Source organism: Perna viridis, chromosome 3 (genome assembly GCF_037379345.1).
Source record: "Perna viridis isolate PV_CMFRI_1.1 ecotype Kerala chromosome 3, ASM3737934v1, whole genome shotgun sequence".
Taxonomy (NCBI): Eukaryota; Metazoa; Mollusca; class Bivalvia; order Mytilida; family Mytilidae; genus Perna; species Perna viridis.
In genome coordinates, this window is record NC_142447.1 from 46,149,887 (window position 1) to 46,164,832 (window position 14,946).

The following is a 14,946-nucleotide window of genomic DNA, read 5'->3' on the forward strand; positions in this document are numbered from 1 at the left end:
CATTTGACTATTCATTGGATTTTAACTTAGGCTGTCTCATTCCTCAAGTTTTTCAAATAAGCAAATGGTTGACACGGTGAGCGATTCAGGCTCTCTTGAGCTTCTAGTTTCATTTACTGCATATTTAGGTCAGTTCCATATTTTACGTAATAACAAATAACAAATTTAATATAGAGCTGTTTCAAGCCTGAATGTTGTGGCTATATTTCTTTTCCTAATGGTTCAGGAGTCAATAAACTCTGCATAGTTTCCAGACTCCTTGTTTTTTTTCCTGATACTTACTGGTATTAGGTTAATAATTAGTATATGAAGTTTACATTCGAATTTGGCAAAAATTTAATTTTATAGATGTACAACTTTACTGAGCATTTTTGAACAGAATTTTTAAAAAAAATCAGTGTATTTTATATTTCCTAGTAAATAAGACATGGTCTCAACCTATGCAAAGAAACCTTGGTGTACCTACACCCAGGGCAGCCCTTGGGATATGTGCTGTCGAGAAAGATCTAGTTATATTTGGTGGCAGGGATACACAAAGCAGAAGGAATGATTTGCATATTTTTGACACAGGTCAGTCTTTAGAACATATATATGAAGTCATCACAGATAACACCTATACAGATAGTTGAAGGGGAATGTAGCAGTGTTACATTTTATAAGACTCACTAACAGTGTTCATTTTTATACATCTGCAAAAAACTTTTTTAGGTTGTAAAATGTCATCACCGTCATAGTTGATGTTGGCATCCACCAACTTTATTTATGACAACTTGAGTAAAACTTATCTAATCATTTTGAAATTTTAATGAATTTTTCCTAGGGGCATGGCAGAGGGCTCTATAGTTTTTTGAAATTTTTGCCCCACTCATTTTGGGGAATAAGGGGCTAAAAGGGGAAAATGGATGTGATAATTTGAATTTATACAAAAAGCTTATTGTGGAACTGATTTTTATGATTCAGATGACAAACAATTTAACAATTTGGCCATGCCAAAAAAAAAAAGGTATTCTTCAGCAAGTTTGGAATCTTTATTTGTTTCCTATCAGATTTCAGATATCTTTTAAGATTTTTTAGCAAGCCTGAGGTCAATTACACAACTATATAATGCATTACATAACCCTTATTTTATAAATTTGTGAACTATCATTACTATTACTCAGTTTTGTTGATGGAATGCATTACATTACATTATAGATTCAAAGATGCTATTTCAAAGGTGTTTTTTTTTTTTTTTTTGGGGGGGGGGTCAAATGACTAGAATTAGCACAAAACGAAATTTTTTACTCTAATATTATCGATAATTATTTTTAAAATAAAGAGATGGACTTATGATTATAGCCAAAAACTACTGTGGCTGAAATGTTCTATTGCTGACATGACTAGAAAGCTTATTTGTTAAACCCCCCACTTGTAAAGTGAGTGTTGGGATTGTCCCTGCTTCCTTCCATCCTTATGTTGCTTAGGTTGGCCAACATCATATCTGTTACTTCTCCTATACCACTGAATGGATTTGAATGAAACTTTCACATAATCTTTATTACCTGTTTCTGTCGAGATTCCTATAATTATGATTTGTTGTAATTATCGCGGGAAAATAATGTCCACATTTTTGTACATTACCATTACAATGATGTCATTGGCTTGGGCGGAAGTAAGATTCAGATGGCAATAAACTTTCATTGAAATCATTAGGAGTTTTCAATATTTGCTAGTTTAGTTTGACGTATTCCCCACATTTATGGTGCCGTGACCTATGGATTTGGAGAAATTGAAGTCAGTTCGTGCGGGAAACAAGAGTGCAATTTCAAGACATTTCCATAAGTTAGAGGAAGCAAGAGACACAAATGATTTCAATCCTGAGGAAATTTTTTCCATGTTTGACAAACTTACAGAAACAGAAAGTGTTAGAAAATTTGAATGAACAAATTCTTCAGGTGACTGATCAAGATCTCGAGAGTGAAATAATCAACACTGATGAATATTCTATCAACTTTGACACAAGAATACGCCAGTTATGTAAGTTAGTAGATCAAATTCAGAATCCATCTTCTCAGTCCATGCCATCTCATGCGCTAAATGAAGATTTGCAAACTTTCGTCCCAATTAGGTCTGCTTCATCTCATACGCTAAATGTGAATTCACAACCTTTCGTCCCTGCTACAAATCTTTTGACAACACAGCTCATTACCCAGTGCATGACGCCCAACAGGACCAGCAGGCCCCAAACGCATTCAGATCGCAACAGAGTACGTTTTCTGTAGCTAGCAATAGTTGTTGTCATCACCTGCCAAAACTTTTCCAGCAATATACAAATGTATTAGATTGGCAAACGTTTTTGGATTCATTTGAATCATCCGTCCACTTAAATACATCCTTGTCAATGTTCAAAGGTTCAACTATTTAAAAGCACAGCTAGAAGGCAAGGCTTTGCAGTCCTATAGCAGGATTTGCACTTACCAATTTACACTATGAAGAAGCCATCACATTACTTAAAGAGAGATTCGGTCAACCCAATGAAATTATCCAAGCGTGCACAAAGGCATTACTAGAAATTCCATCACCAAAAAATCAGCTTGCTAGTCTATGACAAAACAGTCATATATAAGAGGGCTTGAAGTTTTAGGTCAATCCCAGGCTTCGTACAGCACATTACTTGTACCTATCATTTTGGGCAAGCTTCCCAGCGAAATCAAGAGAAATCTAGCACACACACATGGTAAAAGTACATGGCTACTTAATGATTTAAGACAAGGCATATTGAATGAAATCAACATCATAGAAGCTGGAACCGAAGTCGACATACATGTATGTGAAAATATACCAACTACATCAACATTTTTTACAGGGTCAGAATCAAACAAGCCACACAAAAAACACAATGTGAAACCCACATACCAAGTAAAAGGCAGACCCTGCATATTTTGTAATGATATTCATTCGCTGACACATTGCACCAATGTAACAGACCATACTGAGAGAATGAATATCATTAAGAGAGAGAAACTACTTCAACTGTCTAGGCAAACATCGCATAAACGAATGTAAGTCAAGAAGTTCATGTAAGCAATGCAACAATAGACATCGTTCAAGCTTATGTACATCACAATAAAGAAGAGGTGAACAAAGAAGCAGACCAAGTAATAGACCAACAAATGATCAAACAGTTACACATCAAGCCACTGTTATTCTTGTCAACGACAACAACGAAGACACTACTGCCATATTTTCATCAACAAATGAGACTTGATCAAACGCACTGTTAAAAACCGCTATAGCTATGAGAACATTTCAGCAGAAGGTTACATACGATGAAGGAGCACAGAGATCGTTTGTAACAGAAGAGTTAGCTAAAACACTGAATCTACAAAGAGAAGGACAAGAATCACTTCTACTTTCTTTATTTGGAGGCAGAAAAAAATGATGTGCGGTACTTAGAGAAGTCTACAGTATTCATAAAATCAGATGATGGACAACGTATTCCAATCCAAGTTTAAATTGTTCCTGAGATTGCAAAACCATCTTCGTGAACTGGACAGAAAATCAAATTATCTGTAGGGATTAAAACTTGCACACCCTATCCGACAGGAGGACACCTTCGAAATATCACTGCTTGTTGGCATAGATCACTACTGGGATATTGTTGGTGGTCATGTCGTAAGAGGAAATGGGCCAACTGCCGTAAAGTCTAGAATAGGGTATCTGCTTTCAGGACCAACAAATAAGCGCTGTGATGTGACACAGCCTTCACCTGTCTCAATGTCCAACATCATGATTTCACACAAAGTTGAGGACCGAGATTTGGAATTATTCTGGAGACTTTAATCTATGGGTATCAGTAGCACAGAATTTAATGAGGAGAATGACGACAAATATCTAAACCGTTACCAAAGTGAATCCATAGAATTTTGAGAAAACAAGTGTTTTGTTGCACTACCATGGAAATGGAATCATGACGACTTGCCGATGAATTTTACAGTAGCCAAGAAAAGGACTGAAAACGTTGTCAATAGGCTCAGCAAAGACCCAAACATGTTGAAACTTAAAAATTATAGCTGATCAAGAGTGTAGGTGATTCATAGAAAAAGTAACAGAAACTAATGAAGAACCATCCAGATTACATTACATTCCACACCACCCAGTGAAGAAGAATATTAGCACTTGTGACTGCTAATGAGCCAAGTTAAACCAAATGACATCAAGTGCCGCCATATGCCAAGAACTGACAAGCCAATTAAACTGTTGAATAGTTTATTCCAATAGCACAGAATGATGTAATATGCGAATCCATATGCCTATGGTGAAAAGCTACAAAGAGAAATTAAGCTTCCTTATAACATAGGTTTAAGCACATAAAAATCAACAACAATGCGTCAAATATCCAAAAATGCATGTACAATAAACCTAATCTACCAAATATCAGTTATGAATACTAACTGTAAACATAATCAATCATACATCTCAAATACCTAAATTACCCACAAAATTACAAAGCATTCATCATATATAAAGAAAAAAGATATACTCCTATCTATAAACAGCAATTAACACTTTTGACGACTCCCACATACACACACGGCACGCACCCATGTATATAACTTGTAACTATAAAAATCGATTAACATACGCACCTACAGTGATTTCACAGGTAAATGGGTGAAAAGAAATAATTACATTTAACAGAAAGAAACGGGCAGAAAAGTTATCGTTTATACAAATACGATAACAAGAAAACATTTAACCAGTAATAATATAAAAATTAACTTACACTGTGGTATCAGAAGGATTAATAAGCCAAAAATGAGGGGCTCTGACTGAGCGCCGTAGTAAACAAACGGTAACCTCTGGAATGAAAACCGGGCCGTTTTCGGGAAAATATGAAACATCGATAATTAAAAATACAGGGGTCGTGACAGCACCACTCCAATAAGAATCATTTATAATTGTAGTTGTCGCCTGTCACCCAACCATACAAGCCTAAATGACTGCCTTGTAGAGACTCCACCAAAATTGAACGACTTAACGAAAATATTGATACAATTCAGAGCAAAGCCAATTGCTTTATCAAGTGATATTGAGAAAGCGTTTTTACATGTAGGGCTGAAGGAATGCAACAGAGACGCAACATGCTTCTTTGGGTTGAGCGATTCATCAGACCCAGAAAGTACACTACAAACTTACAGATTCCGATCTTTTTTGGTGCAACGGTGCAACATGCTCACCTTTCATGCTATATGCAACACTATTCAGACGCTTGGAACTTAATCATTGTGAAACAGCAAAATTGTTGGAACGAGACTTATATGTAGACAATGTGCTATCTAATGTTGAAGATGAGGCAGAAGCAATCAAATATTTTACTGATGCTAGAAGTATAATGAAAACTGGAGGATTTAACCCAAGATCATGGACATCGAACAATGCAAAAGTTTGTGAGCTTGCTACTGCTGAAAACGTATTGGACATAGACAAATATACCAAAATATCAGGGATGTTTTGGAACAGCCAGTCAGACGAAGTGCGATATCCATGAAAATGTAACAAAGGGTGAGATTTTAAGGATGTCATCTCAAGTATTTGATCCACTAGGATTGATTAGACCTATAACAATCAGAGCTAAAATCCTAATGCAGGAAATTTGGAAAGGAGAATTTGAGTGGGACGAAAAGTTACCGGAAAATTTGGAATCAACTTGGAACAATTTTAGCTATTGACCTTCAGACGTCATTACATTTAACACTCCCAAGATACTACTTCACCAATGAATCTAACGCATGCAAGACTACGCTACACATATTTACAGCTTACCAAACAAGAAATGATGTTTATCTTGTTATCGTCAAGTCTAGAGTTGCCCCGTTAAAGCTACTGATGTTGCCACAGCTAGAGTCATGGGAGCCGTCATAGGAGCTAGACTAGTTTCACACCTGTTATCGACGTTGGACCTTGAGCAAATATTTTGGACTATAGTATTGTATTGGCTCACCTCAAACAATTTATAGCGAATCGAGTGAATGAAATTAAGGAGTTAACTCACCCCCATGAATTGTCCAACAGAAGATTACCCAGCTGACCTACTTACACGAAAAAAATAACTGCTAAACAACATTGTGAAAGCTCGTTGTGGAAAAAAGGACTGATATGGCTTACAGACGTCACACGTTGGCCCCGTTCAAAAGTACAAACAATTTTATCGACAACAGCTGAAGAAAGCGTGAATGAAGTCGAGACGGAAAGCGAGAGATCTGAATGATGCTAAAATTTCTACTATTGGAAGTATAATGAATACTTCAAATTTTGGATCGTTCCACAAGCTGATTCAAACATCAGCTTACGTAATGCAAAACTGTAGACTACAAACCCATCTACAAAAGAGAGGATCACTGGCAACAAAGAGAAAAGAGCAGTTCGTTCATGGATTACAACGAAGAAGTGGAAATTTTGAAGACAAAACAACAGATACCAACACAGAAATGGCTAGACTTAAATAGCTAGGACTTTTTTTTGGACGAATTTGGACTCATTCGATGTAATGGTCGTATACATAATGCGCCGATTCCCAAGAAAACTAAGTTTCCGTATTTATTACCAGCAAGTAATCCGTTCACTAGGCTGTTAAAATGTTGCATTCTGGATTGAATTCAGTAGTAACATACATTCAACAAACCTACTGTGATTCGTCAAACAGTATAGAAAGTACTGCACAAATGTATTGTATGTCACAAGGTTATAGGAAAATCGTATAGAGCATCGGATCCACCACCTGCGATTGGAAGATGCCCCACCTTTCACCGTTTGTGGTATAGATTTCACTGGAGCATTGTTAGTCAAAAAGATGCAACTGACAAAGGCCTACATATAACTATTTACCTGTGCTACCACTAGAGCTTTACATCTTGAAGTCTTACCAAATTTGACCGAACATGCGTTTATTCAGGCATTCCGTCGATTTGCCAGCTGTAAGTCATTACCTCAAACTTTAATTTCCGACAATGCTACAACATTTACTGCAGGATCTGAGGAATTAAAGAGACTATGTAATTCACAAACACTGAAATAGACTCTTTCCTGCCGTGGAATTGAATGGAAGTTTATTCCTAAACGTGCTTCCTGGTACGGAAGTTTCTGGGAGAGTATAATAGCATTAACAAAAACAACACTGAAAAAGATTCTAGGACGTGCACAAATTTACCTTGGAAACTCTTCAAACTGTCACCACAGAAATTGAATGTATACTAAATGACAGACCGCTAACGTATCCGTCCTCAGATATCAAAGATTCCAAAGCGTTAACACCAGCTCATCTACTATATTGGCGAAAAATTACTACAGTGCCATGTCCACAAATTGACAAAGACACCACGAATTTTACAAGTACACCTAACTATAACAAAATAATGGTAAGGCAAAATGAACTCATTGAGCATTTTCAGTCGTGGCAGAGAACAGAATACCTGACATCATTGCGGGAGTTCCATAAATCGTCTGGATACAATCAACAATCGATATGAGTTGGAGATGTGCAAATTCATAATGAAATTCCGAGAATTCATTGGAAAATAGGAAGAGTTGGTGACCTTATTCCTCGTAACGACAGACTTACATGTGCCGCACATATTAAGACTGGAAGTGGTGATATGACAAGACCAATCGTCAAACTATATCCTTTGGAGGTTTCCAATATTAATAACACTTCAAGACAGAACTCTGAAGGACGACCAAGACGACAAGCAAGTGAAAAGGCCAGGCTACTGATAAAAAGGTGGTGTCAACCCTGACGATAAGAGATGAATTTCAAGATGTGTAATAATAGACTTTATGCACGCAAACTATTTTACATTATTTCTTATAGACATTCTACTTATGTGTTTGCACTTAAAGAGGCAATTGAGTAGATATTTTCTTTTCATTTCTGAGCAAGTGGTTTAAGTTTAACATGCAATATTGATTAAGATATAGTTTTGATCAGAACAAGTGACTAACATTCTTTCGAATTCATGTATATGTATTGTAATTTAATTGATTAGGCTTAGCGTTTTTCATTCTTTCAGTAATTTTTCACTTTTCGCGGCCCACAGAAATGTCGAGATTCTTATAATTATGATTTGTTGTAATTATCGCGGGAAAATAACATCCACATTTTTGTACATTCCAATTTTCGACGTTACCGTTACAGTGATGTCATTGGCTTGGGCGGAAGTAAGATTCAGATGGCAATAAACATTCATTGAAGTCATTAGGAGTTTTCAGTATTCGCTAGTTTAGTTCGACGTATTCCCCACAATTACCATTGTGCACCTCCTATTTAAGATTTTAATCCCTATCAATTTGGGGGTTTCTCATATCAAAACGCTGACTGTCATTTGTTAATATGGGGACAATTGTCTGTTACTCCTCCTGAATGGAATTGAATAAAACTTTTACAGAATCTTTATTATATTTTCCCATTGTGCATCTCCTATTTTTGATATGGAGGTCAAAATGTTCATGTTATTGAATGGGGGAGTGAGGGTATCAAGCTAGTGAACATTGCTCTCAGTTTTTCTAGTTTTTGATTGGATTTCAAAAAAAATTTAATTCCATTTCAAATTTTGTGCTATATCGTGTCCAAACTATTTGTTGTGTCTATAATATACTATAAGTCCCTATGTTTAAGTGTGTCAAACCTAATGTTGTGTCCACACTTGCCCCAAGTGAACTGAGTTTGACATGGTGTGGTCGTATCATGATGTGTATAGTCAAACTCTTTATGTATTACAGTTGCAAAAAAAATTTTCTAATGTTTTATTTGGTTGGTGTTAGATATGGTCTATAAATCTGGAAATTGCATGTACCTGCAATGCTTAGACCTCAATCTTTTTTTGTATAATATAGTGTCATCAATTCAAAGACTTACCTTAAGTTCAATGATACAGGACTATTACAAATACTTTATAATTATTATTTAAAAGATGCCTGGAAATGGAAAGATTGTGAATTGGAGGGGAGACAACCAGAGCCTCGTTCTTTTCATTCTACTACAGCTGTTGGGAAAAGAGTAGTCATAATGGGAGGCAGAGGGGAACAAAACCAACATTTTGCTGATTTACATTTATTTGATACAGGTATAATTGAACACCATTATGACTGACTGCTAGTTGTAGATATTATATTATTGTTGCCTAAGGTTTTCCATATTGGCTTAGTTATTGGTTCGAGGCTAGCCATATTGGACTAAGGCGTAGTGGAGGTCCAAAATGACTAGCCCAGGACCAATATGGAAAACCTTATGCTATTATACCGTTATTGACCAACTAGTCCAATAAGCCAGGCCAATATGACATATTGGATGGCTAAATCCTGTATTGGCGCACTTTCATATTTTGTATTGTATTTTAGTTTTTGTCATTTTTAGGCTAATATTAGAACGTTAGTCAGTAATGAATCTTAAAGTGACAAAGCAGGATTATTTCTAAGGGTTGTGGCTTACCTTATGTTTATGTTGTATGCGATTGGGATCCTGATGCTTAAGACTTAGATCATTGTACAGATGTATTTAAAAGTTCAATCAGAAATAGTGTACATGAAAATCTTGGACAATGCATTGTGGTCTTATACCTATTTAACAGTTTCATTACAGATAAACTACTCAAAAACTACTTGATAGATGTTTAATCAAACTAGGGGTGATGGCTATGAATAGTTTGCCTCCTAAGATTTAAGCCTTTTAGCTTGTGTATTTTTCTGATGTAGGAAAAAGATCTGGTATTACTTTACTAACAATACTTTTATACAACAGAAACACAAGAATGGTTACAGCCAAAAGTGAATGGGGATTTACCAAGTGGACGGGGACAACATTCTGTGGCTGTAGTAGACAATAAATTAGTCCTGTTTGGAGGAACAAGAGATTTTAGTTCTGAGATCATGCAGTGTCAGACGTTCTGTAATGATTTATACATAGCTGATATAGGTATTACTTTTGTTGTTCTTAAAACTGAATTATAAACTAGTTACCCAAGATAAGCACAGAAAAGAGCTCAAGTTCTGTTCTCATGAACATGATACAAAATAATTAGACTTTATTTTAGGCTTCATGATTGAATGAAAGTAAATGTGAGATACATTCATTTTTTTTTCATTTCCCTAGTATTACAGATATTTATAAATAGCAATGAAAATCCTACTTCTTTGTGATGAAAAACAGAATCAAAATGCAAATAGCACACCGATGAAGCCAAGAGTTAATAGAAGCAAACAATAACACACTTCTGCATAGATTTAATTGAGACAAATTTTCCATTCTTTACCTTTTTCACTTCTAAAAATGCCTGATTAAAGATTGAAATTGAGCTGGGTTATCCTTTGAATGAAGTCTGATCCAATTTTATATTTATATTTTATATAGTTTTATAACTGTATTGTCTGTTAAATACTATGTCTTAAATATTGAATAAGGAATGCATTTTTTTACAGGTGACTTTTTAAAAGGCGAATCAACACTGCAAGCAACAAATGGACACACAGAAGCCACCTCTTCCTAATGTTCTGTTAAATGCTCTTCTTTACATTATTTTATCTTGTATATTATTGTTACCTTGCCTGGCCCAAAGGACCAAAGACCAATTATAATCAAACTTGGTATAAATGTTTCATAAAGTTATCTGCACAGAACTGATATGGAGATATTTTATCTGTAGAAAAAGCATAGCTGTTGTTACTAAAAAAAAAAGAAGATAGGGGTCAGATAGGTTTTTCACAAATATCTCCAAAATCATTAGGTTTAGCAGAAAAGTTTTCAGCATGTTAAGATCTATGTCTGGTTAAATGTTCATGCAAATCTGTGATGCCATGTTGGAGTTGTTCCCTTTTTAAGAATTTTTTTTTTTTGCTTTAATGTTATAACTTTCAAAATTTTCTCCTCAGAGACTACTGGACAAAATCCTATGAAAGTTGATATTATTGTTCCTAAGTAATAATTCTTATCCAAGAAAATAACATGGCTGCTTTTAAAAAAAATAGTGTTGCTTATCAAGCCAGGACAGCAATTTTATACTCTGTAGAGCCTCTTGTTCATTAATTGTGTACCTTTAAAGGTGAAGTTTGGCTTACCACCATGGCTTTAACAACAGAGAATGGCGAAAAATAGCTTCCCCAATACTCATGCAAACCCCTCAAAGACATTAGTAGTTCTTTTCAACAACACAAAAGTACAAGAATATTTCAACAACAAAATGTAAAATTTAAACATATGTAACATCTGTTTAGTTGATTGTCTGAATATAGCTGAAATATTGCTGCTTGGGCATTAAACCCCAATAATCAATCAATCTGTTTAGTCCCCTACCAGCAACTTTTGCTTTTTGCACTCTCTCCAGCTGTCTCAGTCTGGCAAATGGGTTTTTGGCTCAAATTTTCCTCTGGTTCATTAATTTTTTGCTGAGTTGCAGCCCTAAAAAAATTAATGCAAATACTGAGTTACTGCACGTTTTTGTTTACAAGTTTGCATTTTATTCTCATATCGACAGATTTTTCTCTTTGTACTGGATTTTTTAGTGACATGCAATGCTCTCAGAATGCTTGTTCAATTTCTGATGTTTCATTTTGGTGTTGAAGTTTTATATTTTACAATTTTTTTTTTCAGCTTTTTAGCGGAATTCAGCTATTTCAAATCAGGATTTTACCATTACAATTCTCTTTTTAACTGTATATTTACTTCCAGTTTTGCCAATTTCCGCTTTGTTTGTAGATCTCGTGATATGTGATTAATACTGTGTTTATAACATGTATAACATAACCTCATATTTAATTGTTTTGGACTGTTCATGAATTGTTAAGTAACACTCAGATAAGAATCATGCAAAATGTGATTCATGGTTGGAAACCCTACATATTGTTATTTTTGATATTTTGTTTTAAATGTTGTAGTAAACAGAAAGTAACATGTGACTTTTCATATAGCCCTTGTTCTTGGGAGATAAAAATTATTTAGAATGTACTGTAGAATTCAAAGTTAAGGGAAATAACTCTGTAAATGACAGCAAAACACAATAGAAACTACAGGACTTGAAATGTGAATCATCCCCTAAGGGCAGATAAATTGGAATGAATAATTAAATATTTCATTTTATAGACCTTTAAAGCAACTTAATACCAAAAATTAAAATGTGTAGTCTCTTTTTTGGGGTTAATCACATACAGTCGAATCTCATTAAATCGAAATCGAAGGGACCATGCAAAATTGTTCAAGTTATCCGAGGTTTGAGTCATCTGAGGTCGAGGATAAACCGGAAATACTATTAGTTTGGTACAACCATGTGCTCTACATTATTACGATAAAACTTCAAATTTACTAGCGAAACAAATGTAGTCGTTGAAATACCCTTACTGTCGTCTGTTTGATGTTTCATTAAATAGTCAGATACCATTACAATTCATCTGTATTTTTAAAAATTTTTATCAAAATATCCAATATCACTGTTATTGTAAATTCTGACGTGTTATTAATACAATTTGTTTCTTTTAACAACACGCCCAATTTTAAATTAATTAAATAAACAAATTGACCCATAAAGAGTGTCAACAAATTAATTTTAAAAGCCACGCTAATCATTGTTAAAATACACTTTGATCATTGTTTGTAATAAAGCAATCAGTTTTCTGACTAGTTGACTTTGAGACATCAGGGTTAATTAACCTCGAAGTCCTATGGAGGGGAGTGATTGATTACCTCGAGTTATTGAGGTTTCGATTCATCTGAGTTCGAGTCATCTGAGGTAAAATTGTATTGGAGTAAGGGGAGTTTTGCTGGGACTTTGTAATCAGTTCGAGTTATACGAGATTTCGACTGATCCGAGTTCGACACATCAAGTTTGACTGTATTACAGAACAGCTGTCATTTTGATTTCCTTTCACATTATATACCTTTCGTAGCTGTATTTACAAGTAATTCATATTATTACATTGTACCAGATGAAAAATGCGATATATTCAATGTAGATTAAAAATGCTAGTCTTACTTTTATTTGAATGATTTTGTGTTATAAACTTGTACCTTTAAGTTAAGAATTGATATTTAGGATAAACTGTATTTTAAATATTTCTTTCCTGCAAGTAGAAATTGAGATGCATTAGTTTTATGTACACAATTTTCATTTTTATACATTTTATTTATTTTCAAAAATGTAGACAAGGATACTAAGTACTTTTTGCCTTGTCTGTGACAATAATTCACATGTGTCAGCCTCTATGTTAAGATTATAATGTTAAGTTTTCAGATTACACCAGTTTAATATGAACCTAATGTGTCAATCATGTTTGGTATGCAGTTGCATTAGTATCACTATATTACACATCAGTTTCATACATATGCCCCTGCAGTCACAGTCTAATGACATTGAAATTTCTTTTTAAATATTTTCTGACACGAACTTGTGCTAATTCAATGATATTTAGTGTAAGGTTGCATTGCCATCACCTCATTTCATTTTAAATCATATGCCCCCACTGTCACTATCACATTTGGAATTAAAGTGACAATGTATAAGAGGAGCACCATATCCCTTTGAAAACATATTTTTATGATTTATAAAATTTTATAAAGTATGGATATTTGAACAAAATTATATTTTTTTAGTCATATTTAATTTTTTTTTCTTATAATGGTATTGATTCCCTAACCAATGAATTTATGACATCTACTTTCTGTCCCATCATCAATTAAAACCTTGTTGTGAATACTCTTGAATTGGTTTTGGTCTTGTCAATTTGACTTGTTCTATTGTCCTTACAAATTTTTTTGTCATTTCCTTGTTATTCCTTAACATTTTACTTGACCAATACTTTGACTATGAATTACAATGTAATAAAATTTTAATTAAAGTTCTGTTGAAAGGAATAAAACATTTTATCAATTTAAAAAAATATATATACAATAATATCATATCAATGATTCCATGACATTCTATGGTTGAAGAGAATAAATTCAAAGTGCCCAAAATTTGTTTTTAAAATCTGGGCCAAATTTGATTTAAGGTATGATCCATTAATTTATTATTGTAAATTAAGTTATAGCCCTTGAGTACAATACCTAGAGAATATGGAAAATGCAGTGTCTCAAGATCAAAATTTTAGTAGTCAAAGTGGAAAGGAGAACTATGCTATGGTGAACAAATTGGTTATCATGGTGCAGTTGGATACTCCATAATGATCCACAAGTTCAAGATTACAACCATGAAAATTTGTATTGTTGACTTCAATCTTGTAGCAACGTAGCCCTGTTCCAGAAGCCTAATTGTAAGGAATTTAGTGTTGTACAAAAAGTATATGTAGTTATGGCCATTTCTGGCATAATGTATGAGTGGTTATATAAAATATACAGGTGCTGAAGGGATGTCACCTTAAATGAAAGGAAAGTTGACAATAGGAATGAAAAATCATTGCATTTGTCATATAGTTTGGTCAATAGTTTTCCTTTTCCACTGACCCCAAAGTGTAGGTCAAAATATGACACAAACTTCACAGTGTCTGTAATATCCAGACCATGTGAAAATAAATATTTTCCCATTTGTATGGGGTATACGTCTAGAATGCCTTTCTTTGCATATGTGCCTGGTCTATTAGTCGTAAAACATTAACTGATATAAAATTACAAATTATTTTTTATGATAAATAACCTTTCTATAAACTTAAATTTATAGTCTACAGAGTAATTTTTTAATTCAGTGTTCCTATAGCCTGGAACTATGGTACTATTTTATTTTACATTTATACGTAGTATTCCATTACTTGAGTATAAAATATGCAACTCTTCTTACCACATATCACCCAGGCATAGATGCAACTGACATTGATTTACTTTGCATCTCCCCCTTTCCAGCTTTCTAGGTCTTCTACTTCCGATTATATCATTATATTATAGCACTTTTGATATAACAAGAATTGATTTTGAGAAGATGTCAAAGAGACAAT

At 34.2% G+C, this 14,946-nt stretch overlaps 1 protein-coding gene and 1 pseudogene across 1 annotated transcript in view; both read left to right on the top strand.

Annotated features, from left to right (window-relative positions):
- The window catches only part of LOC148622495 (kelch domain-containing protein 1-like), a 36,139-nt gene extending 23,145 nt beyond the window's left edge, over window positions 1-12,994 (top strand). Inside the window, exons 5-8 of the mRNA XM_088572495.1 lie at window positions 418-570; window positions 8,949-9,101; window positions 9,776-9,949; window positions 10,453-12,994. Of these exons, the coding sequence (XP_088428621.1) occupies window positions 418-570; window positions 8,949-9,101; window positions 9,776-9,949; window positions 10,453-10,520 (548 nt within the window). The 3' untranslated portion in view covers window positions 10,521-12,994. The remainder of the gene's footprint in view (window positions 1-417; window positions 571-8,948; window positions 9,102-9,775; window positions 9,950-10,452) is intronic.
- Window positions 1,754-6,370, top strand: LOC148622496 (uncharacterized; annotated as a pseudogene).
- Window positions 12,995-14,946: the final 1,952 nt, after the last annotated feature.